This window comes from Numenius arquata, chromosome 1, assembly GCF_964106895.1.
Source record: "Numenius arquata chromosome 1, bNumArq3.hap1.1, whole genome shotgun sequence".
NCBI lineage: Eukaryota > Metazoa > Chordata > Aves > Charadriiformes > Scolopacidae > Numenius > Numenius arquata.
The window spans coordinates 138,593,007-138,618,303 of NC_133576.1; the positions used below are offsets into that span (position 1 = coordinate 138,593,007).

Sequence of the window (25,297 nt, forward strand, 5' to 3'; positions counted from 1 at the left end):
GATCAGACCGAAACATCTGCAGGGCACGGGCACCTGCGTGGAGTCGGGAAATGCAGTTTTTATAATTTGTCTTCCCCGCAGAAAAGGAGGAGGAGGAAAAAAAAAAAAAGGGGGGGGGCGGAAGAAATCTGGAAAGAAGGAAGGGAGAGATGAATAGCTGAAGTTTTGGGCTTTTTTAAAGATTTATCTTTCTTTTTTTTTTTTTTTTTTTTTTCCTTCTTCCCAAGCAGTTACACAAACCTTTTGGAGAGGAGAGAGGCAGGGAGGGTGGGGGGGGTGGGAGAAAAAAAGTGAAGCAGCGAATGAAGTCTTGCCATGTGCAGGGTTAAATGGAAACACACAATCAGACCATAACTCAGGGTGTAATTCAAGCCATACGGTTTGTCTGTCTGTCGACTCGAAAGGTTGTATCAAGGCTTGGCGAGGGAGGGGACTGAGGAAGGGGATAATCCAAACTTTTTCATGATTCATAAACCACTCCTTTGCAATTTGGATAATAGATCTCTCTCTCTCTCTCTCTCTCTCGTGCGACGACTCGCTAAACTTCAGAGTTAACCGTAGCTCCTGCTCTTTCTTTCTCTCCTTTCAGGTTGTTCATCTCCAAGGAGGAGCAACACCCAAACTGCAGGGAAATACGTCGTGCAGAAAATTAGGAAAACTTTTTTTTTTTTTTCTTTTCTTTTCTTTTTTTTTTCCTTTGGAGAAGCTGATTTCCTTCGGCAAGTGGGGGACGGTGGAGAAAATGAAGCCGAGTCTGCGATTTTTCTTAGCTGGTTTTCTCTCTTTGATTCTGCAGACGGGGCTTTGCTATGGGATAAAATGGATGTAAGTACCTGGCTATCTCTCTGCATTTTTTTAAAAGTCTTTTGTAGGCATTGCTGGTCTTGTACTCGTTTTTGCAACCGCTACTTGGAGCCCGCTGTAAAGCCATTTAAAGAGCAGCGAGGGCTGCGTTTCCCCGGGCATTCATTGATTTCAAGTGTGTGTACTGGGGGCTTGTGCTAACAATATGTCTCCATCTTCTTTCCCAAATATGCACGATTTAGGCTCGCTTTTTTTTTCTTCCCCTCATTGATACCAAAGGGAAGGCACACACTTGAACGCTCACATGAGCCACTTAATGAAGTTTCTAGCGTTGGCTCCCGCCACACCGGGAAACTCTCCCACCGGGACCGCTGGTCGTGCTGAGTAGGAGCTGAGAGCAGGAGGGAGGGCAGCTGAGATAATGCCGCCAATCTCCAACCGCAGGGGATGCTTGACAGATAACATGAGGTTTTTTTGTGGACCTTTTAACCTTTGGATTTCGTGAAGGGTGTTAAAAATGAGGAGGGGGGTGGGTGTGGGTGAAGAAATACCAGGGAGTGTGGTCAGCTCTGGATCGAGTTTCCTCGGAGGTAATGTCACTGCAAACAAAGTGAAAACATCGCTATCTCATTTCTTTGCTTAAGCAAGCAATCAATTAGTTGCTTACTGCAAAATAAACAAACAAGCCCCTCCAACACCCATCTGGCTTCACGTCCTTGATGAGTGATCTGTCTCTTTCTGCTCGGGCTTGACGCTGTGCACAAAATAAACAAGGGGATGTGGGCGAACCTCCAAGGAGCATCTTCCATAAAAGAAAAGGCACAATAAAATGCAATGCCAGGAAGAGACTGTTGTGTAGGGTGTAGTGCGTCGTGGTGGGGATCTTGGGGTTAGGAGGGGAAATTGAGACAAGAGGTTCCTGTTTTGTTCTTCCTTCTGTGCTATGTCTAATTCCCATTCCACTGTCCCAGTCGTTGTCATTTGAGGCTCTCCTCTTGCCACCTTTTATAAAGGCTCTCTTAAATTTGGACATCTTCAAGTTAGATGTCTTGTTGGAGCCAGTGTTTTTGCTGCTCTGCACGCAGTCATGGGAAAGAGGACCTTCCAGATGGGGATTCACCCTCTCCAAAGAGGCACATCCCCCACAAATATCAAGAGATGCCCTCTGGGACTGCAGGGAGCTGGTTGGGACCACACATCCACCTTTCATATGCATCAAGAGAAGCAGGGTGAATCCCCCCATAGGGTGTGTAAATGCATATGGTCAGGCAGGAGGAATAGTCACCTACTTCAGGGCATATTTCATTTGCCGTCTCCATACTCTAAAGGACCACTTTGGAAGTAGAGGAGAGTGAGGATCTGATTTGCTCTTTCCCATCTTGGCTTTACGTCTCGTAGCAGCCACCACAGCTAAATGACATAGCCCAGCTATTTCTTTCTGCCACCTTCCTCGAGTATTTAGGCTCTCAGCTCTGCCTGTATCCAGCACCTTGCACAGAGTGGGCTTCTCCTCTGGAGGACACTTAGCGACATGCCCATGGGCTGACTCACTTCCAACTTTTATTTCTATGCAGCACAGAAATAAAGCTATTTTGTGGCACCCTGATTGAGCAGGGCACTTATGTACAGACCCCTAACTGAGTGGAGGGGTTCACTTATGTGTTTGGCATTAGGGTCCCGCTTAAGCAAGGTGCTAAATCCCCAGTGAAGGACCTGGGTTCCTCCAAAGGACAGGGGTGAGATGAGCTTCAGAGGGAACCTGATAGCACGTTGGCAAGCCGTAGACATGAAAAAAGGCTGGAAGGCAGGGCAAGGTCCTAATAGCTTTGCTGGCAAAAGCAGCCTTTCAGCCGGTAAGCGGTTAAGCTGCAAAGGTAGCTTTTGGGGATGGGATGGAGTTGCTGTGGTTGCTGCTCCTCCCCTTCCCAGCAGACGTATCCCCCCGCCCCGCTATCGAAAAGCGAGTGGGGAAGATGAAAGCTAGGATTAAAGTGGCATTTGAAGCATGAACTGCATCCAGATGCGCCGCCGGGGCTCCCCTCACACCTGTTTAAAAGCCGGCGGAGACCTGCTCTCCCTGTCCCAGGGCACTTCACAACTGGGATGCTGCCAGTTGGGATTTCATAAAATTATGTTTGGTTCTGTATTTCTTTTATTTTTATTTTTTTTTTTTTTTCATTTGCAGTTTCTTCTCCCTTCCCCACCCTTGTTTTTCTAGGGAAACAGGCCAATTTCCCTCCCTCTTTCCCCATCACTCTTTTCCCCACTGCAGCAATGCTGCCATCCTTGGGGCTCGGGGACCATCCCTGGAAATCGTGTGGGTAAACTCTTGGTGAACAGATACTGATGCCACTGAGTAATACCTCGGGGCTGTAATCCCAGCCCTAAACTCATGTGCTGAGTGCCATACTCTTTCCCTCTTGTGCTCACGGGCAGAAAGTGTGGGGAGGGGAGGCGGGGGGAAAGGATGGTATGAAGAAGGAGGAAAGTGCTACGAGATGTTTTCAGTGGCGCGCTTGTCTCAGCGGTCTGCTCGCTGCGCCGTTGTTGTAGGCACGGTGCCAGAGGCGGGCTTCAAAGAGGATTTGGGAAGGGAGGGAAAGGGGGGGGGGGGGGAAGATAAGGAGGTGGGTTTTGCCAGCCTGGCGGGCTGGGTTTGCAAGCCGGAGGAAGAGGGAGCGACTGATATGAAAGGCGATAGGAAATTCAATTTTGATTCAGGGCGTGATGTAACTGCAAGGGAAGGGGGAGAAGAAAAACACACTTTTCGGCTGTTTAGGACTTCCCTGTAACACGACTATCCCCTGTAAATTAGTAAGAGCAGGGAGAAGGGAAAAGGGAGCTATTTATTTTATTTTATTTGGCTTACTTTTACGAGTTCTGTGGTGCAGATCCCCAGCTGTTGTAAATCGGCATTGTGCCCTTCCCCGCCACCAAGGCATGCACCACCGAGCATCCAGCGTGGTGCGTGGACAGTCAGCATCTTGTAAACCCGCTCTTGCTACTGGAGAAATGTCTTATTTCGGCCTTTTCCAGCCATGCTCCAGGGAGTTACTCGGGTGTAAGGTCAGGGTACGGAAAGATCTTTGCAGGATCAAGGCTGCCGTGGAGAGGCAGCCTTTCCATTGAATGCCTGTGAGACCCTGAGACTCATTTTTGCACGCTGCATTTTGCAATCACTTTCCCATCCTTAGAGCAGGGGTCTTTTTTTGCGTCACTTTGTGGTCCTCAGGGCTTGTTTTGCATCACAGCAGCTGGGGAGGTGAGGCAGCCATCAGTTTCAATGGGAGATGTCTCAGGGCCAACTCATGTAGGAACTCTACCACCTTACCCATTTCCTTTTTCAACCCCTTTAGCTTTACTAGGGGGGGCTTGGTTTTGGCCAAGCTGGTTGCTGAAGCCACTTGTTCGAGTAGAGATGAAAAATAGATGAGCACTAGAGGGAGCTGCAGCCAGATGTGCATGCCGCAGAGGTCTGCCAGATGTTGGGATGTCTGGGCAAAGGGTGGGTTTTGAGGCACTTCTGCCTCCCCGGGGGTTGGAATCTGCTCTGCCCAGGCACCAAGACACAGGTTGGACTGTTCCTCTGTCACCCTCAATTCAAGAGTGGTGGCAAAGAGGCCAAATACAGCAAATGGGGTGTTTTTTGCATGGCTCACAGGATCAGCCCATGACAGTGGGTGGTGTCACACCACAGCAAGTGGTGGCATTAGGGACTCATCATTTTTAGGTGGAGCTTGGTCACTTTGGAAAGGCCCTGCCTGTTCCTGTTGTGGTGGCCTGGACATGTCCCATGCCCTCTGGAGCCATCCCTAGCTGAGCACCGTCCCCAGCTACGAGGTCAGCTTTGCTGCACGATTCCCATCGTTAAATCACAGCTCTTTAGGAGCAAAAGGTGGCTCAGCCGTGCATTTTGGTGAACCTGGGACGTACCCCAGCTCACTGACCTCGAGCAGCCAGCAGAAAGCAGGGGAGAAAATGGAAAGATTTTGTGTTTCCCGGCAGCTCCTGCTTTTCTCCTTCAACCAGGGGGGAGAGCTGGGACATTGGGGCATGGGCGCCTGCGAGGAGACCGTCTGCCTGGCAAAGGGGCTGCTAGATGAGCTGCCGTGAAAGGACTGCAGGACGGAGACGGCGGGAGGGGAGCGGGCTAGGGGTGAGGAAAGAAGGGGGGTGGCGGGACAACAGCTTTGAAGTTTGCTCTTCGCTCCGTAGGCAGCTCGGGAAAACTTGACAAAGCTCCATGGCCTTCCTCGGCGAGCGGTGAGCCAACTCACCGCTGGCATCGACTTCAGTCAAGCTTGGGCTGGAAGTCAATGGCCTTGTGCCCACTGCTGCCAGCTCTGGATTTGGCACCGTATCTGAAGCAGCTCTTATTTTAAGCTTTTTACTTCAGGGTTGGGTTTTTTTTCCCCCCACTCCTCTCCCTCTTCCTCCTCTTTCTTTCTTTTTTTTTTTTTTTTTTCCTTCTTACTATATAAATCCCACTTTCTGTTTGAAAAGGCTTTGCAGAACCACTGGAAGCATTTACTGGGGGATGTGGTGGCTTTCCCAGTGCTTGTGGTCCCCAGAGCAGGACTGATGCAGGGCAGGGGCATGGACTGCCTCTACCAGGAGCTTAGACAAGGCATTTGTAACAGTCCTGTGAGCCTTTTCCAGTTGAAAACCTGAGAAAATGAGGCTCCTGCAGATTAAAGACCTTTAGTGAGATTGAATGCAAAAAACCTCCAATTGCCGCCTCTCTTCATTAAAGTTTACTGCACGCTTCACTCTCCAGAGAAGTGGCATTTTGTCTAAATCCTTTTCTTTCACCCAAATCCCTGCAAGATTAAGGGGTTTAAGAACAGGCATAAAAAAGAGAGTGCCTTCACAGAAAGCAAAGCGGGCAATTTGAAGCAGAAGTTCATGGATTCACCAACAGTCCCTCTGTGAGACCTTCTTGGGTCACATCACACAAGGGAGGAAGGGGAGATGCCTCGCAGAGAGAGCCCACATCAGAAAGAGAGGAGATCCTTCCACCCTTTAAGGGTGTTTTAAAGGGCACCAGTGCTTCACTACTCAATTCAAGGAGTTTTTCTCCCCTTAGCTTGACCAGGAGCAGTGTCCTACTCACAGTGACTCTTGTAAACCAAATAACTTGTGGCTTCCACTGATGTCTGCTCAGATCTGAAGGTACTTCTCCCAAGCTGCTGCTCCTATGAATAGTCTTGTCATGGAGCCCAGATCTGCAGAAACAGGCCCATACCTCTCAAAGGAACTAAAACTGTAGAGCATTCATATTTTCAAATGAATTTATTAACTGTCTGAGATAATTAAAAGAGTAAACGAATGTCACGATCCATCCATGCATCATATTTCCTCTGTAATTACATTTATGGTTTTCTGTCAGTAGCCATAACTTCAATTGCTGTGCTATATATAAAGCAGGAGATGTTTGGTTTGGGGCTTGTTTATTTAAATGGGTGGGTCAAATATGTATATTTAAAAAAAAAAAAAAAAAAAAAACAACCACCACCCCTCAGTTGTCCTCAGCTTTCTGGAGAATGAAGGATGGGGCATGAGAGTCAAGGGAGGAGAGCATGATGTTAGGAGGAGGAAAAAGTGAAAAGCAGCATTTAACAGGGTGGCAGCAGGTAAAATCCCCATGTGCAGCTTCTCACATGAAGGGTGTGAGTCCAAAGAAAGATGTTTATCAGGGATTGGTGAGGCACTGGCCCAGGTTGCCCAGAGAAGCTGTGGCTGCCCCATCCCTGGATGGGTTCAAGGTCAGGCTGGATGGGGCTTTGAGCAACCTGGTCTAGTGGGAGGTGTCCCTGCCCAGGGCAGGGGGGTTGGAACTCAGTGATCTCTAAGGTCCCTTCCAACTCTAACCATTCTGCAATTCTATGATTTTTCCCCAGATTGAGGATTAAAGGCTCTTGTGCTAACTATGCCCTTGAGGACTGCTTTTTTTCAGGCTGGCTGTGCCCTTTTGGCTCCAGTTTTCCTCCCAGTGCTGGTGGTCAACAGATTCTGGGTGGAGATGGGGTAGAGACCCACCACCAAATCCCACCAGGGACAAGACTCTTCTGGGGGAAGGTGATTTCCTTTCCACAGCCCCACAAATGGACTTTGTTCCCTGACAATGTCCTTTGCAGGCAATGGCCATCGCTCCCTGGTGCTGCCAGAATTTGGGGAGCAGGGAGGGTTGGTGCCTTTCCGTGGGGAGGTTTTAATGCGACAAGGGGTGGAGAAGATATTTCTGAATGCAGGACAGAGACTGAGCAAACCTGGGCTGTCAGGGCATGGACCAGATGACCTAATAGGCCTCTCACATTCCTGATCTGTGATTTATAAATGCACTTTTCGGTCTCGGCAAGCAACTCCAGTAACTGTGAGTTTTCTTTTCCATCTCCATTACCCTTTACTTTTTCCTCCTGACGCTTGGAGATGTTTCCAATTATAGGTTCTCACAAGCAAAGGCATGAAGTTCAGGCCTGGGAGATGTTCAGAAAACACCTTCCTGCGTCTTGCATTTTTATTCTTGGCCGAATGAGCTCGGCTTATTTGACAAGAAACAGCCATTACTGCCATTTACTGAGTTCTCCCCAAAGGGGCCACAGTCCTTCCTCTCTTGATGGTCTGACAGACATTTTTCCCTCTTCCAAGAAGAGAATTTCTTTATTGATGCATTATAGATCTGCTTCTGTTCAGGCCATCTGAAATAACATGATCTTGTTGTATGAAATCCCGTTTTTTCTCAGTGGGGATGAGTTTCAGTCTGGATTCAGGTCTCATCCAAACTTGGTGGTGGTTATTTCTGCCGTTCCCAACTTGTCCATAATGGTGAGATGCAGATCCTTCAATGTAGGCTTCCGGGTCCTTAAAAGATGCTGAAGACCTCTACACAGGATTAGAAAATGCGGTGTGGGACCTAGGAGATACATGCATCCTTTTGGAGGGCCAGGTGAAACGTCCCAAGGCCTCTGAAATGTCACTTGGCACCTCTGAATAGAAAACTGAGTTGGTGCCCCATCAGACAGCACTTCTCAGAGACCTGGAGCCTTCCTCATTTGCCTGAAGCTCAGGGCTCTGAAGCTCTCTCGTTTCATCTGCCTCACCCTGCCTGCTTATTTTGCTGCTATGACACACGGTGCTGGAGTATTCATCATCTTTACTCTATTAGTGACGAGCTGCTTTGGCCTCTTGCCTGATTTGCATTTCAGCCCATTCCTGAGGGTTGCTGATAGGCTTTCTGGGATAAGTTTTCACAGGTTTCTGGTGCCAAGTGCTAGGGGTTGGACACATCTCACCCAGCTCTGCAGTTATACGGTCCAGATGTCTGCATCCAAGCTTGGTGGCTGGGTTGCCCCTATAGGCAGTGCAGGAAATGAGCAGTTCTAGGGCATGATGTTATCCTACTGTAGATCTCAAAAGCACATCTTGCTAATTACTCCCTAGACGTGACTTTTTCTTTCTATGGGCTGAAGAAGGACTCTAAAGGACTACCATGAGGGCCACACTGTGGAGATTGCAGTCAGGTGACATTCATATTGTCCAAAGACTCCTGCCTTCAAGCACATGATATATCTGAGCAGCCAGAATATCACCAACAGGTTTTGTCTCCACCAGCTCAGGTCCAGCACTGGTTCATGGCGAAGGCAGGATGAGTTGCCTTCTGCAGGTGTCCCTCTCCAGCCAGGGAGCATTGCATGAGCAACAGCGTGCAAGGGACCGAGATGAACTACAGGGTAGAATTTCTGACAATTAAATACTCCACTTTTTTCCTTGAAATTCACTGGCCAAAACTTCTGTTTGCCGTATATTTAATGGACCTCTTTAAATATATGTATGATGTATATATTTACATAGTTAGCAGAGTGGTGGTTTCCCTTCCAAGTTTGCCACTGATTATCTCGTGCCAGAAATGCCAAACTCCAGCCGCCTGGGAATTTGTCAGTGCAGACCTACTCAGCCCTAGCAAGGATTGCAGCTTTTCTCTGCTGGAAGAGGGGTTGGGGTTAGCAGTTACGTGCAGCCCGGAGAGAGCTCCAACATACACAGCAGCTGGTTCAAGCCAACCTTGAGGGAGCTGGTGGAACATAGATGTGTTTTCCTGAAAACCGGAGATCAGAGCTAATACCCCCGATCTTGGTTAGGGCTCAATTTTAGCTCCGTTTCCATCTCATTTAACTTCTGAAGGATGTGGATGTTACAGTAATAAAGTGAAATGCACCCAGAAATGTGTCTGCTAATAAGCCAAACTAACCAAGATGGCTTAGGATGAAACTGAAAGGCAACACATTTAACAAGGAGAGAAGGAAATATGTGTTAAGGCAGTTGCGTTGCCAGGATCAGATGCCAGTTCCTGATGCAGCCAGCTAGAAACTTGTTTTATGGGAACGAATAACATTTATGACTACCCTAAGCAGGTCATAAAGATACAAAGAGAGTTACACACCAGGCTTCTGCCGATCGCTGTGGGTGCTTGGAGAAGAAGAGCACAGCCCCGTACGATGCATGGCACCGTTTGCTTTTTAATTTATTTACCTGGAAACTGGCCATTGCCCTGTACAAAAACCAATGGAGTCTTTGGGGTGTTGTTGGTTTCTTCCACAGTAATATTCGTGCTGATGTTAGTGGATCCCTTCTCAGTTCAGACCATGGTGCTGTCTTTGCACATGCTCTCGTTGTGCTTCTGCACTACAGTTTTTGGAGACTGGAGAAACAGATTTATCTACGTGCAACCGTGATGGAATTGGTGAAGCCCCTTGGCATTAACTCTAAGGAAAAGCATCTGTTTTGCAAACTTGGTGGCTTTTCCCTAGGCCTTGCAGGGGATTTTTTCTGTAATTAATTACATGACATTTAGCATAATCCTTAGAGAGTGTGTGAGACAGATGCTGAATGCAAAACACTGATAACACCAACTTTGCTTTTTTTTTTCTTTTCTTTTCTTTTTTTTTTTTTGTTTTTTTTTTATTGAATACCACAGTCTTGGAAGACCCAGCTTTCTGTTATCAGGGAACTGATGGGTCAGTTTTTTTACTGTGTTGGGAGGTCCGTCCTCTTCATTCTTCAGCAAAAAAACCTTCCCATAAGGATTTACACATTCTGTCAACTTGGCATATGCTCCAGGAGCTTTGTGCAGGCTCCCCTAGATGATGGAGAGAAATGCACACTTCTAAGAGGGTGTTTCTTCCCACCTACCTTAAACACCTACTTTAGATGAGATAAATTCCTCTTAAAAGTTGCCCATCTTTCTCACCAGCTTTAACTAAGAGCTTTTTTACAGGTAGCTAAAAGTAAGTGGGATGAACACAGCCCAAAGCATTCACTGAACTGGAGGTAGTGGGGAAATTAATATTGACCTGAAGATTAACATTTTTTTTGTGGGTTTTAATGTCTTTTTGCATGTGCTTGTCTCCTCAGAGCTCTGTCCAAGACTCCTTCGGCTTTGGCCCTGAATCAAACCCAGCACTGCAAGCAGCTCGAAGGCTTGGTGGTTTCCCAGGTGCAGCTGTGCCGCAGCAACCTGGAGCTAATGCAGACCATCATCCAGGCAGCACGGGAAGTGATAAAGACCTGCCGTAAAACTTTCTCAGACATGCGGTGGAACTGCTCTTCCATTGAGCTGGCTCCTAACTACCTGCTGGACTTAGAGAGAGGTAAACAGCCCTGCTGGCTCAGCCGGGGACATGAGTGAGTAGAGTCAGCCAGCGTGTGTGTATGTGTGCCTGGGCTGGGAAGGGTCTTGCTACCACTGGGAAACGTGGAGGGACTGCGTAATCTAGGTGTCCTCTTCTCTGAGACCATGTTTGTTATGGTGCCAGTCATGCCCAGGAGCTCTTGAGTCCAGGACCTGGCTTCCCACAGCTCTCACAAAGTGTGCCACAAGTCTGGTCTGCTCATCTTGTTAGGAGTCGTGGTGTGCTTGCTCACAGCCGTGGAGCTGGTGTTCAGGGCATGGAGACTTGTCAAGCAGCACACACTACGTGTGAGGCTGCAGTCACCTCTCATACGGGTCAGAGAGTGACCTTGTGCTGTACCTCTATGGCCTCCCACCACCTCCCTCAGCTCCATGCATGGCAGCTCCATGGCCTGCTGGCAAGAACCATCCAGCACAGGGGAAGAAGGAGACAGGAGAGTCCATGAGACAGCTTCTTCACATGCTCCAAGAGCAGATCACACCACAATGGACAAGTTGCATAAGTCCATGTGCCTCTTTGCCCTGCTGGGATGTTGCCTCATGTTGAAGAGCTCACTTAGGAGATGTATTCCAAGTTGGTGATACCATGGGAGGTCTCAGCTGCAATGAGCTGGTGTGTTTGCTGTTCTGTGGGGTACAGATTGTGTGGGTCTCTTTTTGGGGAGCATTTGGCTGTCCCAGGAGGCTGAGCTGGAGTTCTTGTCTCTTCCAGGCACAAGGGAGTCAGCATTTGTGTATGCCCTTTCTGCTGCTGCCATCAGCCACACCATTGCCAGAGCCTGCACCACCGGGGACCTCCCTGGCTGTTCCTGTGGTCCCATCCCAGGTGAGACACCTGGACCTGGGTATCGATGGGGAGGATGTGCAGACAACCTCAACTATGGTCTTATCATGGGGTCCAAATTTTCAGATGCTCCCATGAAGATGAAAAAATCAGGATCACAAGCCAATAAACTGATGCATCTGCACAACAGTGAAGTAGGGAGACAGGTAACAAATCCACCAGAGTTATTGTAATTGTACAATCATCTGTAGTGGTCGGTCGCTCTGTGAGGTCCAGTGTCTCTATCACCTAGCAAAAGGAGCAGGTTTCTCCCAGATTGCTCTGATCTCCTTTGGCCTGCTGAGGACTGTGGGTTTATAACTCATGCTGGGACTCAGGAGGTCCTCAATGCTATTATCAGCCCTATATAACCATGGGTGGGATGTCTCATTGCCACCCTTCCCGCAGCCAGGGATGGCTCTGGCTTGCTTACCCCAAGAGGTGTGGTGGGGATGGGTCCCTTCGTGCTCTGCCAAGGGCGTTGCACAGGCAAAGTGCTGTGTGAGCGTGGAGGATTAGCATCTGCCGGACGTGTCCACCAGCAGCTGCCTCCCCACCACCCCCGCAGCCAGCAGGGCAGATTTCTCCTTCCCAGACCGCTTCGCTAGTGATTATTCCCGTATTTGGCAGAAGCTGCTTTTAACAGCTTGCATCTTCTGGAGGGATAATGCCTACCACGTGCAGTGCTTGGTGTGCACCGAGGTACAAATCCCCATCGCAGCTGGAGAAATGGGTGGGGAACTGTAAAGCTGACCCCTGCACCCCATCTCTGGGGCTGCACTGATTCCCTAGGCTGGTCCTATCACCCAGCTTGGTCCTTCCAGGGCTCGGGCGGTGGAGCAGATAAAACTTGGATCGTGTTGGGCTCATTGGCAGATTACTGTGTAGCTACGGGTTGAACTCACCTTTGCAGAGCACAACCACGCCAAACTTGCCTCCCCTGGGTGTTTTTCTCCACCACTCCCACTCTATCTGTTTTTTTTATTTTCATAAAATAAATGTCTCGATTTTTTGTTTTAATTGCAATGGGCAAATTTTTTGTTTGGGACAGTGTTGTTGTGGCTGGTACATTCATCCCTTCCTGGCAGTGTCCTGCCATGTCCCACAGAAATGAAAGTAGTGCAGAACCAAAGTAAAAGGCTCTTTTGGCCCCATGGCCAGCAGAAAGGCAGGGTGAGGATGCCCTGAATTCATCAGAGCCTTGACATCTCTGTTACCCCAAGCCCAAAGCTGCTGGATGCAGAAATGGATGTTAATTATCTTTGGTTTTCAACTCCTTAGGAATTTAGAGGGTGGAAATGCAGCCCTGTGTAGATATCTGATCAAAATTCAAAATACTCTTCTGTCTGCTGGCTGCAAAGGCATCTTGGTGAAAGTAGTCCTGAGCTGATAGTGATCACCAAGGAGCTGTGGGATCTCATTCCCTTCGCACAGTAGCTACTCTAGAGTGACTGTGCAGAAATCAGAGCAGCATTCCTTTTCTATAGCAGTCCCTGCTAAGAAAGCGCCTTCTTTAGTAAGCTTGTGGGATGTTTGGAGGTAAGAGAAGAGCATTTCCTAACTCCTGCATTCCTTTTTGCAGGTCTTGAAAGCCTCTCTTGAAATGAAATGTAAGTGCCATGGAGTTTCTGGGTCATGCTCTATCAAGACCTGTTGGAAAGGCCTTCAAGAGCTGCGAGACATTGCATTGGACCTCAAAAACAAGTACTTATCAGCCACCAAGGTCGTTCACCGGCCCATGGGCACACGCAAATACCTCGTGCCAAAGGATATTGATATCAGGCCGGTCAAAGAGACAGAGCTGATTTACCTGCAGAGCTCGCCTGATTTCTGCATGAAGAACGAGAAAGTGGGGTCACACGGGACCCAGGACAGGTGAGGGTTTCTGCAGCAGGTGCTGATGGCACTCTGAGCCCCAAAGAGGGAAGGGGAAGAGGGGAACATGTATGAATAAGAGGCAAATAATCGGGGAGGTAGTGCGTGCATGCAGGTAAGGGTCATCTCTAATATGCGGTATGGTCCACAGTTGCCCAAGCCTATTAGTGGTGGCGAAGACAAGGCTGCAGACACCTTTTGCTTTACACAGGCAGGCACAAGATAGCTTTTGAAATCCCCTAAACAGCCCACTTCTGAAGGAACTTGTAATGATCAAGCAGCTGTTTATACTGTGTTGAGTGTCTCTAAGCCATTTCTTGCAGTCACTGCTGATGTGGTGAGTTGTTACTCTACTGTAGGGTTCCTCCAAGCAGGCAAGCGTTAACCCAGTTAGGACCAGTGCTCCTAGGCAGCCTTAAATAAAGCCCTGTAACCTACAAAGGTGAATTTTTAGGATTTTTCTTCCACTGCATTTTAAAAATCCAGGTGTGTTCGTGTTTCCTCCTGCGGAGGAAATTCTTCATCCCATAACTGTTAGTGATTTAAGGTCATCGTACCCATACCTCCACTGCGCACAGTGCTGTCCCTTTCACAGGCAGCAGACAGCCTTCCCAGGATACATTTAATTCCTTCCAAGACACACCAATTCCATGTTTCAGCAGTCTGAGCATCTTCAGGTGGGCAGCAGACCCTTCGACAGCCAAATGATTGTGTATTTCCAGAATTTTGCAGAATTTCTGGGATTTTCATTAAGTGGCTGCAACAGCCGGATTTCAAGCTGTCTCATTAGTTGCTATATGCTGGCTTGGCTTTCTTCAGATCGTTCTCATAGTTCTTCTTTGCTCTTTGTGTTACTTTGTGGTGGAGACTCAGACAGTCAAGTTGCAAGGAGCACGCGCCTGCCCTTTCGTGGGGTGTCTTCATTTTAACTCTTGTTGCATGTAGTGGTCTTTGGAACTTTGGTTCAGTGGAGAGAAGGTTTTTCTGTAAAGGAAATGAAGTAATTAACCCAAATACAGCAAAGATACTCTTTGAATACCTTTGAATCATATGAATTATTTGATATGGGGACTTTACGAGCTATCCTTTGGCAATGGCCATTTCAACTGGAACCACAACTCTGTAGACAATATATCAGCGTTTAACTGGTGGAGCTGATCAGGAGGTGACGACAGTTGAGTTAGACGTGTGTCCTTTTTGTCCACTGTTTTGTAGCAGTTAGTTGCAGTTTCGTGTCCTCCATTAGAACCAAAACCAGTGGCTGGACTGCTCTACAACAGCATTTGTCCATCAGCTCTGTGATGGGAACACCAGGCTGACATTCATCACCAGCCCAGTGGTGGAGCAGTAATTAGCAAGTGAAGATGTTTATGGATCACTGAAGGCTGTAGAGAAAAAGCATGTGTTGAAACTGGTTTCTGAGGGAAAATGTCATTTGAGTGGAAGCGATGTTTTTGTGGATTTGTATGGATTTTGACAAACTTGTGTCTTGAAAAAGACCTTTGTTGTGCTACTCTGTTTTGCAATGAAAAAAATTGTGGAGGTTATTTGGAAATTAGTTTTATAGGAATTGCATGAAATCAACAGGTTGTGTAAAAACCAAACCGAATCCATTACAGATCTGCCAAGTAAAACATTTTCCATGAGCTGAAATCCTTTCAAGGGGGAGGGAGGCATGAGTTCTTCCTCATCTAATTTCATTTTACAGCAGATTATGCCTTTTTATCCCAGCTAGGGATGAAAAATATGTCAAGGTCTTGAATGATTTTTTTTTTTTTTTTTTCCTTCTGAGGATAAGAAAATGTGTATTGCAGGCGTCCGTTTATCCCGAGCTGGGCGACAGCAGTGATTGTGAGGCTGCCAGGCGAGGGTCCACGGGAAGTGAGATTGAGTGAGGATTTAGAGGACCGAGATATTAAGGCAGGAGGGGATGACTTTCAAAAGGAACCTGTCAAGAAATACTCCTTATTCTCGGATGTGGAAGACGGTGATGGCCGTGGGAGGGGAGGAGGGAGAGATAGTCCCGTGTTGAGCTGTAGGCGTCTCTCGGGCCAAGTTTTAAGGTCATGTGTAGTTACGCTCATTTTCATCACGATCCATCTGCCAGCTCTTGAGAAGACGCCTGGTGTCTCAAAACTGGCATGTGTAACTCAAGCCTTAGCATCCCCTTTTCTGCATTAAATTAGCAGAGGAAACACGTGAAAAATGCACACAATGTGTTTGCGGATCGTTTCATTCTTTCCGGGGGGAGCAGGGAAAAGGAGGGGAGCTTCCCTAACCTCCTCCTCCCAGAGACGCCTTTGTCCCTTCTCAATTTTTCTCTCATGGAGAGGACATCTAAATGTATTTTAAATGCAGTGGCTCTGTTCCAGCCAGCCCTGGGGCTACAGAGATAGCACCTAATGACAGGGACGAGGGAGAAGGAGCACAAAAGGGATGCTGTTAGAGAGGGCAGGGAAAAATGTGGTTCCTGCTTACTCCGCAAAGATGTAAAAGCGCTCACATGGAAATAGACCAAGCAGGTTTTTCTTTTATAAGTCAATTCCCGGAGGCATCTTAACATTTTATTCTTGTATATGTCAAAATTTTCTGGGGGGAGATCCCACTGTTTCCTACTAGGTTAATTTTTAAGGTCTTTTATGGCAAATGCAATCAAAAAGGGATTTTTAGTGGTGGTCCCTCAGTTCATTTTCTCTCTTTTTCTGCCACCTGCCTATTCCCTCTTTAGCCTTTTTCTGGTCATGAACATGGGTGCGGGGATCAGCGTGTGGGATGTTACAGTGCAGACCCCCCTCAACATGCTCCAGAAGACATCTGGGCATCTTCAGCACTTTCCCAGGCCCACTTTCTACCTACAAAGGGGTGCAAAAGGGAGAGGACCTCGTTAACAACCCTGTTTCCTGTTAGTGGATTCAAAAATTAAGATTGCTGCATTTTCATTACAAAAAAAATGAGTATTTTTATATCATATGGAGAAAAAGTCCTTTTCCCCCTCCCCCTCCCCTAGGTCTGGTGCTTGCTCAGAGCACGCTGGAAGCAGGATGGAGGATGATGGCTCAGTCGCAACACCTTGGACGTATTGAGTTTCAGTGAGTGCTGTAGGGAACCATCCTGCACTGGCAGGTGGGTGGAAGGGAGAATCTAATCAGTCGCCTCCATCTCTCTAATTATCCCTCACATTATGTAGACTCATTGTACGTTTTTCAGGCAGGAAAGGGAATTGAATTACCTCGTAGTGGGACCGCGCGAAAGTCCACTCGGAAAACGCGCACCCAGTTACTCCAAAGCCTTTCAGAGTTCTTCTCTGAGAGGATTTTAGGCAATTCTATCATTCTATGATTTCAAAGCCTTATTTTGAACAAGCCTGAAATGTTTGCTAAGACACCTTGGTTTTCTTTCTTAGTTTCGTGTTGAAATTAGGAATGGTTTGGAAACCTGCATGCCTCCAAGCACTTGGGGTGTATCTGGATTTCAAAGCCAGGCAGCTGAACCCGAACCTGAGATTTGAAGCCTCTTTGAAGTGCTCAAAAATCTGATTAAAGGAGCTGAGTGTTGCAACCAGTGTCCAAGGCTCCTGCAAACAGGTTTGCAGCAGCCGCAGCCCTCATTGACTCCAGGCAAACTCCACGTGCTTACGTGCCACCACCATGCTTTCATGGCCAAGAAAAAAGGGTCTGGAGAAAAAAAATCTAAAGGAGCTGATCTGTGGAGCAGCAAGTGGATTGTACAACTTTAAATACAGCAAATTAACCACTGAGAAAAAAGGTATATGTTCCCATTTCAGAGCTTTCTTGGACAGAAGCACCCTATAACTCATCTTTTAAAAAGCTAGTTCGGTTTCTCCTGCCTGAAAAATTCATTATCATCTTTGAGTAAATGATAAATAATAGCAGATTATAAAGTTGAGACCTCTTTTGTGAGAAAAGAAGCAAAAGCATTAACCTTCTTTATCAGTAGGGTGCAATGTATTGCATTTCAAAGCCTGTTTAAGGTCCCTTAAGGAATCCAAGGAAAGGGAAATTCTGCCATGCATGCAAAAGCCTCCAGCTCCTGAAGCCTTGCAGAGATAACTGAGCTGTTTATTGCTGATCTTTCCCAGAGCAGCCTTGGAGCCACGCAAACGCTGCTCCCTCCCTGCTGGAGATGGGAAAGAGCCCTCTTCTTACGCCACAGAAATCAGGCCACCACTCCTTAACCATTCTTTAGTGGTTGCTCCTTGCTCACATATTCATTCTTTTCTGCAATATAAAATAATACATTTAAGTGTCTCCCAAGGAGCCTTAGGCTGGTATGTTTTCTTGGATAGGAACACACATAAAGTTAGCTGAGCATGCATCTGCTGCTTGGTGGTGACTGCAAAGACTTATGAGGAAAGGCTGAGGGACTTGGGTCTTTTTAGTCTGGAGAAAAGAAGACTGAGGGGGGATCTGATCAACACCTATAAATACTTAAAGGGTGGGTGTCAAGAGGATGGCGCCAGTCTTTTTTCAGTGGTGCCCAGTGACAGGACAAGAGGAAATGGGCACAAACTTGAACATAGGAAGTTCCATCTAAACACGAGGAGGAACTTCTTCACTTTGAGGGTGGCAGAGCCCTGGAAGAGGCTGTCCAGATAGGTAGTGAAGTCTCCATCTCTGGAGACATTCAAACCCCGCCTGGACACATTCCTGTGCCACCTGCTCTGGGTGGACCTGCTTTGGCAAGGGGGTTGGACCAGGTGATCCCTTCCAACCCCTACCATTCTGTGATTCTGTGACTTGGTGGGTAGTGGTTACCTCTTTGGCACCTTGGTGGTCCCAACAGTGGGGCTGATCAAACGCTGCAAAGAAAGAATGTGGTGGTTTTCAGTGTTCAATTACATCAAGTACAGTTTGATATCACTTGTTTCCTGCCACCCCAAAATATGCCTTGCCTTGTGTGATTATGTGGGCCATGAGATTTCTTAGCAGAAGCACTCATATTTAGATGGGAAAGAGTGGTAGTTATGGGTAGAAAGCAGCAATTGATGTTTGTTTTTTGTTAAAGCCCGTTTTAGTTTCTGTCACTCAGTGAAGGTGCAAGAAGCATCGTGGTTAACTTTGGTTTTGATTTGGTTATAACTTGGTTTAAGACAAGAGGAAAAGGCCTCCAGTTACACGAGGGGAGGTTTAGATTGGATATTAGGAAAAATTTCTTCACCCAAAGGGTTATCAAACATTGGAACAGGCTGCCCAGGGAAGTGGTGGAGTCTCCATCCCTGGAGGTATTTAAAAGCCAGGCAGACGTGGTGGTGAGGGACATGGTTTAGTGGTGGCTTGGACACTGCTGGGTTGATGGTTGTACTTGATGATCTGAAAGGTCCCTTCCAACCTCGACAATTCTGTGATTCTATGATTCTATAATGTGTATGATGATTTAGTAATTTTTGGAACCGTTATCACATGTGCCACCCTTTTTCATGGGATCCAGCAACTACTGGGTAATGAATAGCAAATAATTCTTCTGTGAGTGCCCCAGAAGTTTAAAGTGAAGGAAAGTCAGGAAAATAGCAGTTTTCTGGTCCTCCCATCTGCAATGGAGGAACTTTCCTAGGGCAATATGCTTGTCGCTGGTGGCCGTTTCAGCAATTGGGCCAGCCGTGCTTTCTTGAGCTTTTCCTCAGTTCATCCCTGGGGAAGTTTGAATTCTTCCCACTTTGAGAGACCGGGATTTGACTGTAAAGTTTCTTGAAAAGATTTGTGAATAATAAATTTATTGGTGGAAAGAGTAATTTCACACTGTAAGATTGTAGCAGATAGTGAATTCGGGGGATAAAAAAATGCAGCCAACTCTCCTAAATGTACTTAGTCCCTCTGCATCAAAGTAGGGTTGGAGTTAGGGAACATCAGTGTTGGGAATGACTTTCCATGGAGCCTGATCTTTTTAGGAGTGAGACCGAATTGAGACCACCTGGGCTGTTACTGAAGATGTTTGTCTATTCTGGTCTTAAAATAGTTTCCCTAAATAACCTGTTCCAGGGCTTTACTCTCCTCAAAGTTATGTTTTCCTTAATCTTAATTTACTTTTTTTTTGCAAATTAAACTGATCATTTCTTGTCCTCTTTTCTCTGCATATAAAGAACATTTCTTCTCTCCCCTTTTTGCAATGATTTTTTATAGATGGCAAGACGGCTCCTCTTACAAACCTCTCTAAATGAGTTCCTTCAACCTTTTCTGCTTTCCAAACTGTTCCTCTGACTCTCCTGGGAACATTCCCACATTTATCTGCGTCTTTCTCAAAGTGTGTTGCTTACTTTGCATTTTAATTCACTCTCGCAAAATGCTCCCAGCTCTTTTTACCCCAGCTTTATCCACAAATTTTGAAGTTCACTCTCTACTCCTCATTAATGAAAATACAGGCTGGTTCCAGGATCTCCCTTGACATCTCCTTGCTGACATATACTATTGATAACTCTCTTTCGTACAGTTGTTCAGTGTCAGTCTCTAGTCATTTCTTGTGGATGAGAAAGCAATTTAAAAGCAGTTAAGATCCTGCCCTCAAAATCTTATATGAAGTCGTGCACTGTGATGTGTTTTTAGCCAATGTCCATTGTGTTACATACCTCCTGGGGGATTTGAATTATTTTTTGTCTTTCTTTTATATACTGCTGTACGACTTGACATAACTGGAGCAAGGGGCACTAAAGAAATGAATAGAAATTTGATTTAAAAGAGAAAAAATAAATTACTTCTTTACACAGCAGTACCATCTTCTGGGAGTTGTGGCTGCTGGAGTCCTTGGAGGGAGATGGTTTCCCTGAGGTCAGAAAGGGATGAGGCAAAGCCATGGCCAAGTTGCCCACAAGAGGATATGAGATGTCTAGGCAGGAACATACCTTCTATTATCCCTAATACAACAGCCCAGGTGCTGGAGTTGTATGAGGAAAAGGACTACAGAAAGTAGCCAGATTTGTATTTTCCTCCCTGAACAGCATCTCCCATAGCACTGGGGATGTACTGGGCCAGGCAGGCAGTTGCTGGGAGCCAGAATGACTTCTCTAATGTACTTATTAGCAGTTTCCACTTATTAATAGGACTGATAAAGTGAGGTCCCAGTGGACATCTGGCCCATCCCTGCCATCATATGTCATTATTGTGGGTGACACGGTACAGAGTTGACCTCAGTTTTTGAGAGCTCAGTTTGGCTCTCAGATGCCAGTTGGGCAACCAAAAAAAATCTATCCTTGTATCTGCCTATGGGACAGAAGCGAACTGGGATCCACAATGAAATTAAATGTGACATCTCCCCATAGCTTTTAAAATGAAAATCCCCCGGGGAATAACTGTGAGATGGCTTAGCCTCTCCAGCTGAGGGAAGACTCTTAGAAGTGCTGGGATGTCCTTCACCATCTCTGCCGAGGAGCCACCCTTGTGATGAGGATGTTTGGGCTCAGGGAACGACGTACCGCAGCGTTTCTGCAAATGAGGGCTGGAAAGGGGAGATTTTGGACAAGCATATTGAGTGGGGTTTCTCCAGTCAGCAGGGCCGACCTCCTCCCTTCTTGAATAAAGAAGGAAAAAGCACTGTGACAATGTGAAAGCCTGTTCCTGAGCCAGGACCTTGGCTGGGAATTATGGCCGAAGCATCATTTTTCACTGGTCTTCCAAGTGCTGCTAGAGGTTACGGTGTTGTGTTAAGATGCAATCGCCTGCCTTGGTATTTTCTCTCCGAGGCTCGGGAGGAGGGCATTTCTCCGAGTTGCTGGAATCATGCTGGACCAGGCCCAAAACAAATGAGATTGAACTTAACCCATCAGCGGGGAGTCTGGTGAGATCACAGCCGTGGGCTCTGAAAGCAGATGCTCAGGGGCAGCTTCTGTGGGTAAACTCTGGTCTTTGGGCTCCTTTGTCTTCCCCCACTTGCTTTTTATATATATAGATACAGCTGAGAAGCTACCTCTGTTTCAGCTTGCTTAAAGAAAAAGAAAGATCATTCATCCAGGCCCAGGCTTTAAAAGAGAAAACAAAATCTCTGGTTAGTGGCATTGTCGGGAAAGTTTTTTACAAGTCCATTTAGGTTCAGGATGGGGTCAAAAGCTTTGTTTTGGCTATTCAACCCATCCATCCAGAATGTCCTTGTTCCTTTATCCAAAACTGAGGGAAGCTTGGGGACTTTTAAATAAGATATTGGTTTTTTTTCCTTTCTTTATTTCAGGATGGGTGGGATGGGGACAGCTGTTGAAAGGTCTATCTCCTGGTAGATGCACATTTTTTTCGGTAAACCACAGGAGTGGGTGGAAGGAAAGGGAGATTCCCAGGAATCAACAGAGCCGGTAGAAGAGTTTTGCTCTCTGTTTGAATGGGGTAAATTTAACTGTTGGGTGCCTTGTACATTTGAGGTGTGAATGTCCTCAGTGGTGAACCGGCATCAGAGTGGACCTGTGTTCCTTTTCTTGGCCATTCTAATGAGCTCTCAGGACGAGGTGGCATGGATGCACTGCACATCCATCACTGTGCTTCTGCAGACCCCCCATCCTCCCCAGGTGAACCTCCGGGCAACAGCATTTCCATCCACCGGTAGAGCCTAGTAAGGTTGTCAAATACCCTCCCCTCTTCTAATGTCAACACGCCTATATTTGAACCTTTGCTCTGAATATTTAATGCATTTACTAATACATTTATGAGGAGTCATTCGGAGGTTTCCTGGCGGAGGGGCCCCGGCTCGCAGGGGCAATAACAATGCCTTTGGTTCAGCATTAGGCAAACACGCTCAGTGTGGTTACAGACTTCGGCTTCGGTAGAGGCTTTCAAAGGTTTGTAAATATTTACACACACTCCCGAATGAGGGGGAGGAAGGGGGGGTGGCCTTTAAACACTGAACCTGGGGAGGAATGCGAGTCAGAAATAACAAACAGGGGGCCTGCCTGAGTCAGAAAAAAATAAAGGAAGAACAAGAACAAAATCTCAACACCTCATTAATCCCGTAACTTCTCCTAAAGCATTACCTCATGAGGAATTCCTATAAATCTCATGGATTTGTTTTCATCTATTAATGGAGTGCTCAGCTCAAGAGTCCCACTCATGCTCCTCTCTCCTTTTCCTGCCCCAAACCAGACTCAGAGAGTTTCTGTCCAAAATAGCCATACAGAATAAGATTTAGGAGAGATGTCAGCAATCCCCCCACTCTCCAAAGTGCCTTTCTTGTAGTTTCAGGACTAACAAGTAGTAGAAGTAGTAAAAGTAGTAGTAGAAGACTACAAGTAGTACAAGAAAGTGCTTCTTGTTCTTTCAAGTAGTTTCAAGACTCCATCAAGTTCACAACCCCATGGTGTTGGGTGCATCATGAGATCTGAGCAGCAGTGTCCAATTGAGCATCTGACCAAACACAAACACTTCCACCCTGGGCTATCTTTACAGCCCATGGAGAAATGGCATCTCTAGGACATGGTTCATTTCACCCAAAAGTCAATGCCTGTTGCGCCGTCATGTCCAGTGACCCAACTTGAAGTATTTTAGGAGGATGAGATAGCTGTTTTTTGAGAATGGCTGTGGATCCATGATCAATGGATCAATGAAAGAGACTCTCCAATTCATGAGTCACATCTGAAACCCTCAAACCAGCTGCTTACAAGCAGACAAAGCAAGGGAACCCCGCACAATGTACGACTTATCCCAGCAAGCCTGTCTTTAATTAAAAGCAGAAGCAAAACAAGCAGTGGAAGTCCATGTGATATTTGGCGACCTGTCATCCTACGCTGTGCTCCTGCCGTGCTGCCTGCTCCTGGATCAGGGCTCAGGGTGGTATAGGGCCAGCTCCCGGGCTAATTGTGCCATGCTGGGGGACACTTTGGGGGAGAAAAGTGAAGTTTCCAGCCCTGCTAGCATCAGTTGTGATTTCCCTGATAGGGTCAGGGCTAGATTATGGCTGTAATAGCCTGCTCGGGAGCTTTCCCAGCCCAGGATCATTGGCAGAGAGCCTGTGCAAATACTCTGCGGCTGCAGGGTTCCTCCTTCATCCTTTTCAGGGTAGGTAGTGTTGGACAAACACTGGTGTTTGTTCTTTAGGGTATCGTCTTCTCCCATCTCCTTTCAAACAGCTTTGGAGCCTGCGCGGGAATACAGTTGGCTAGGGAGTATGAATTATTGTTTTGGTGGAGTATCATGATAGCTTTGCCTGTCTGCCTGTATGGGAGCTAAGCCCTCCTGCCCTCCCTGATCATAGAATCATAGAATGGTTTGGGTTGAAAGGGACATTAAAGACCATCCAGTTCCAACCTCCCTCCCATGGGCAGGGACATCTCCCGCTGGACCAGGTTTCTCAAAGCCCCATCCAACCTGGCCTTGAACACCTCCAGGACTGGGGCAGCCACAGTTTCTCTGGCCAACCTGGGCCAGTGTCCCACCACCCTCACAGGAAAGAATTTCTTCCTAATATCTCATCTAAACCTCCTCTCTTTCAGTTTAAAACCGCTACCCCTCATCCTATAGCTCCACTCCCTGATAAAGAGTGTCCCCCCATCTGTCCTGTAGTCTCTTTAGTGACTGGAAGGGGCATAAGATCTTCCTGGAGCTTTCTCTTCTCTGGGCTGAACCCCCCAACTCTCTCAGCTTGTCCTCACAGCAGAGGTTCTCCAGCCTTTGGAGCATCTCCGTGGCCCTCTGCTGGACCCATTCCAACAGGATTAGCCTGATGGCAGCCTGAATGCTGCTGAGCCCGAACTGAGAGTCAGGGCAGAAATTTAATGTTATCTTGGGTGTTGAAGTGCAATCCTGGGCATTGGATGCAGCCCTGGGACTCTCCTTGCCTCGCTTGCAGGTGTGCAGAGCTGCTTGGCTGGGTGCTCACCCTCGCCATGTGCTTCTGCAGCTGGGATGCAACCCTTGTGGCTTCACCCAGCACCTTGCAGAGCTGTCAGGCCCCAGTCAACACTGCAGGGCAGTGTTTTGGAAAGCCCTGCCTGGATAGGGACTCTCTACAGAGAGAATTGGATAGATTGGATTGATGGGCCAACGTTAATGGTATGAGCTTCAACAAGGCCAAGTGCTGGGTCCTGCACTTGGGCCACAACAACCCCGTGCATTGTTACAGGCTCGGGGAAGTGTGACTGGAAAGCTGCCTGGCAGAAAAGGACCTGGGGGTTCTAACTGACAAGCGGCTGAATATGAGCCAGCAGTGTGCCCAGGTGGCCAAGAAAGCCAATGGCATCCTGGCTTGTATTAGAAATAGTGTGACCAGCAGAAGTGATTGTCTCCCTGTACTCAGCACTGTGTGAGGCCACACCTGGAGTATTGTGTCCAGTTTTGGGCACCTCAATCCAAGAGAGATACCGAGGTGCTGGAGCGAGTGCAGAGGAGGGCAACGAAGCTGGTGAAGGGCCTGGAGAATAAATCTTATGAAGAGCGATTGAAGGAGCTGGGACTGTTTAGTTTGAGGAAGAGGAGGCTGAGGGGAGACCTCATCACTCTCTACAACTACTTGAAAGGACACTGTAGAGAGGTTGGTGCTGGTCTCTTCTCACAGGTAATTAGCGATAGAACAAGAGGGAATGGCTTCAAGCTCCAACAGGGTGGGTTTAGACTGGACATTAGGAAAGAATTTTTCACAGAAAGAGTGGTCAGACACTGGAACAGGCTGCCCAGGGAGGTGGTTGAGTCACCATCCCTGGATGTGTTTAAGAGTCGTTTAGATGCGGTGTTGGGGGATGTGGTGTAGGGGAGAACTTTGTAGAGTAGGGCTGATGGTTGGACTCGGTGATCCCAAGGGTCTTTTCCAACCTGAATGATTCTATGATTCTATGATTCTATGATCCGTGCTTGCTCACCGCCTTCTCTTTCTTCCAGGCAATGCAACAAGACGTCCAACGGGAGCGATAGCTGCGACTTGATGTGCTGTGGCAGAGGCTACAACCCCTACATGGACAAAGTGGTGGAGCGGTGCCACTGCAAGTACCACTGGTGCTGCTACGTGACCTGTAAAAAGTGCGAGCGGACTGTCGAGAGATATGTGTGCAAATGAGAACCCTCCTCTCTCCGCCCGGGAGCTGAGACACCAGCGGCACCCCAGCACTATCCAGAGAAGAGAAAACATTTCCCCGACTAGACGCCGTTTATCTTGTAAAGACACAGACTTGGAGAAAGATGGTAGGAGGG

At 47.3% G+C, this 25,297-nt stretch overlaps 1 protein-coding gene across 1 annotated transcript; it reads left to right on the forward strand.

The window, feature by feature from the left end:
- Positions 1 to 742: 742 nt before the first annotated feature.
- WNT11 (Wnt family member 11) lies at positions 743 to 25,297 on the forward strand. The gene is made up of 5 exons (XM_074153947.1): positions 743 to 825; positions 10,216 to 10,451; positions 11,205 to 11,482; positions 12,898 to 13,190; positions 24,989 to 25,297. Exons 1-5 carry the CDS (start codon positions 743 to 745, stop codon positions 25,161 to 25,163), a joined length of 1,065 nt encoding a protein of 354 aa, XP_074010048.1. The 3' UTR covers positions 25,164 to 25,297.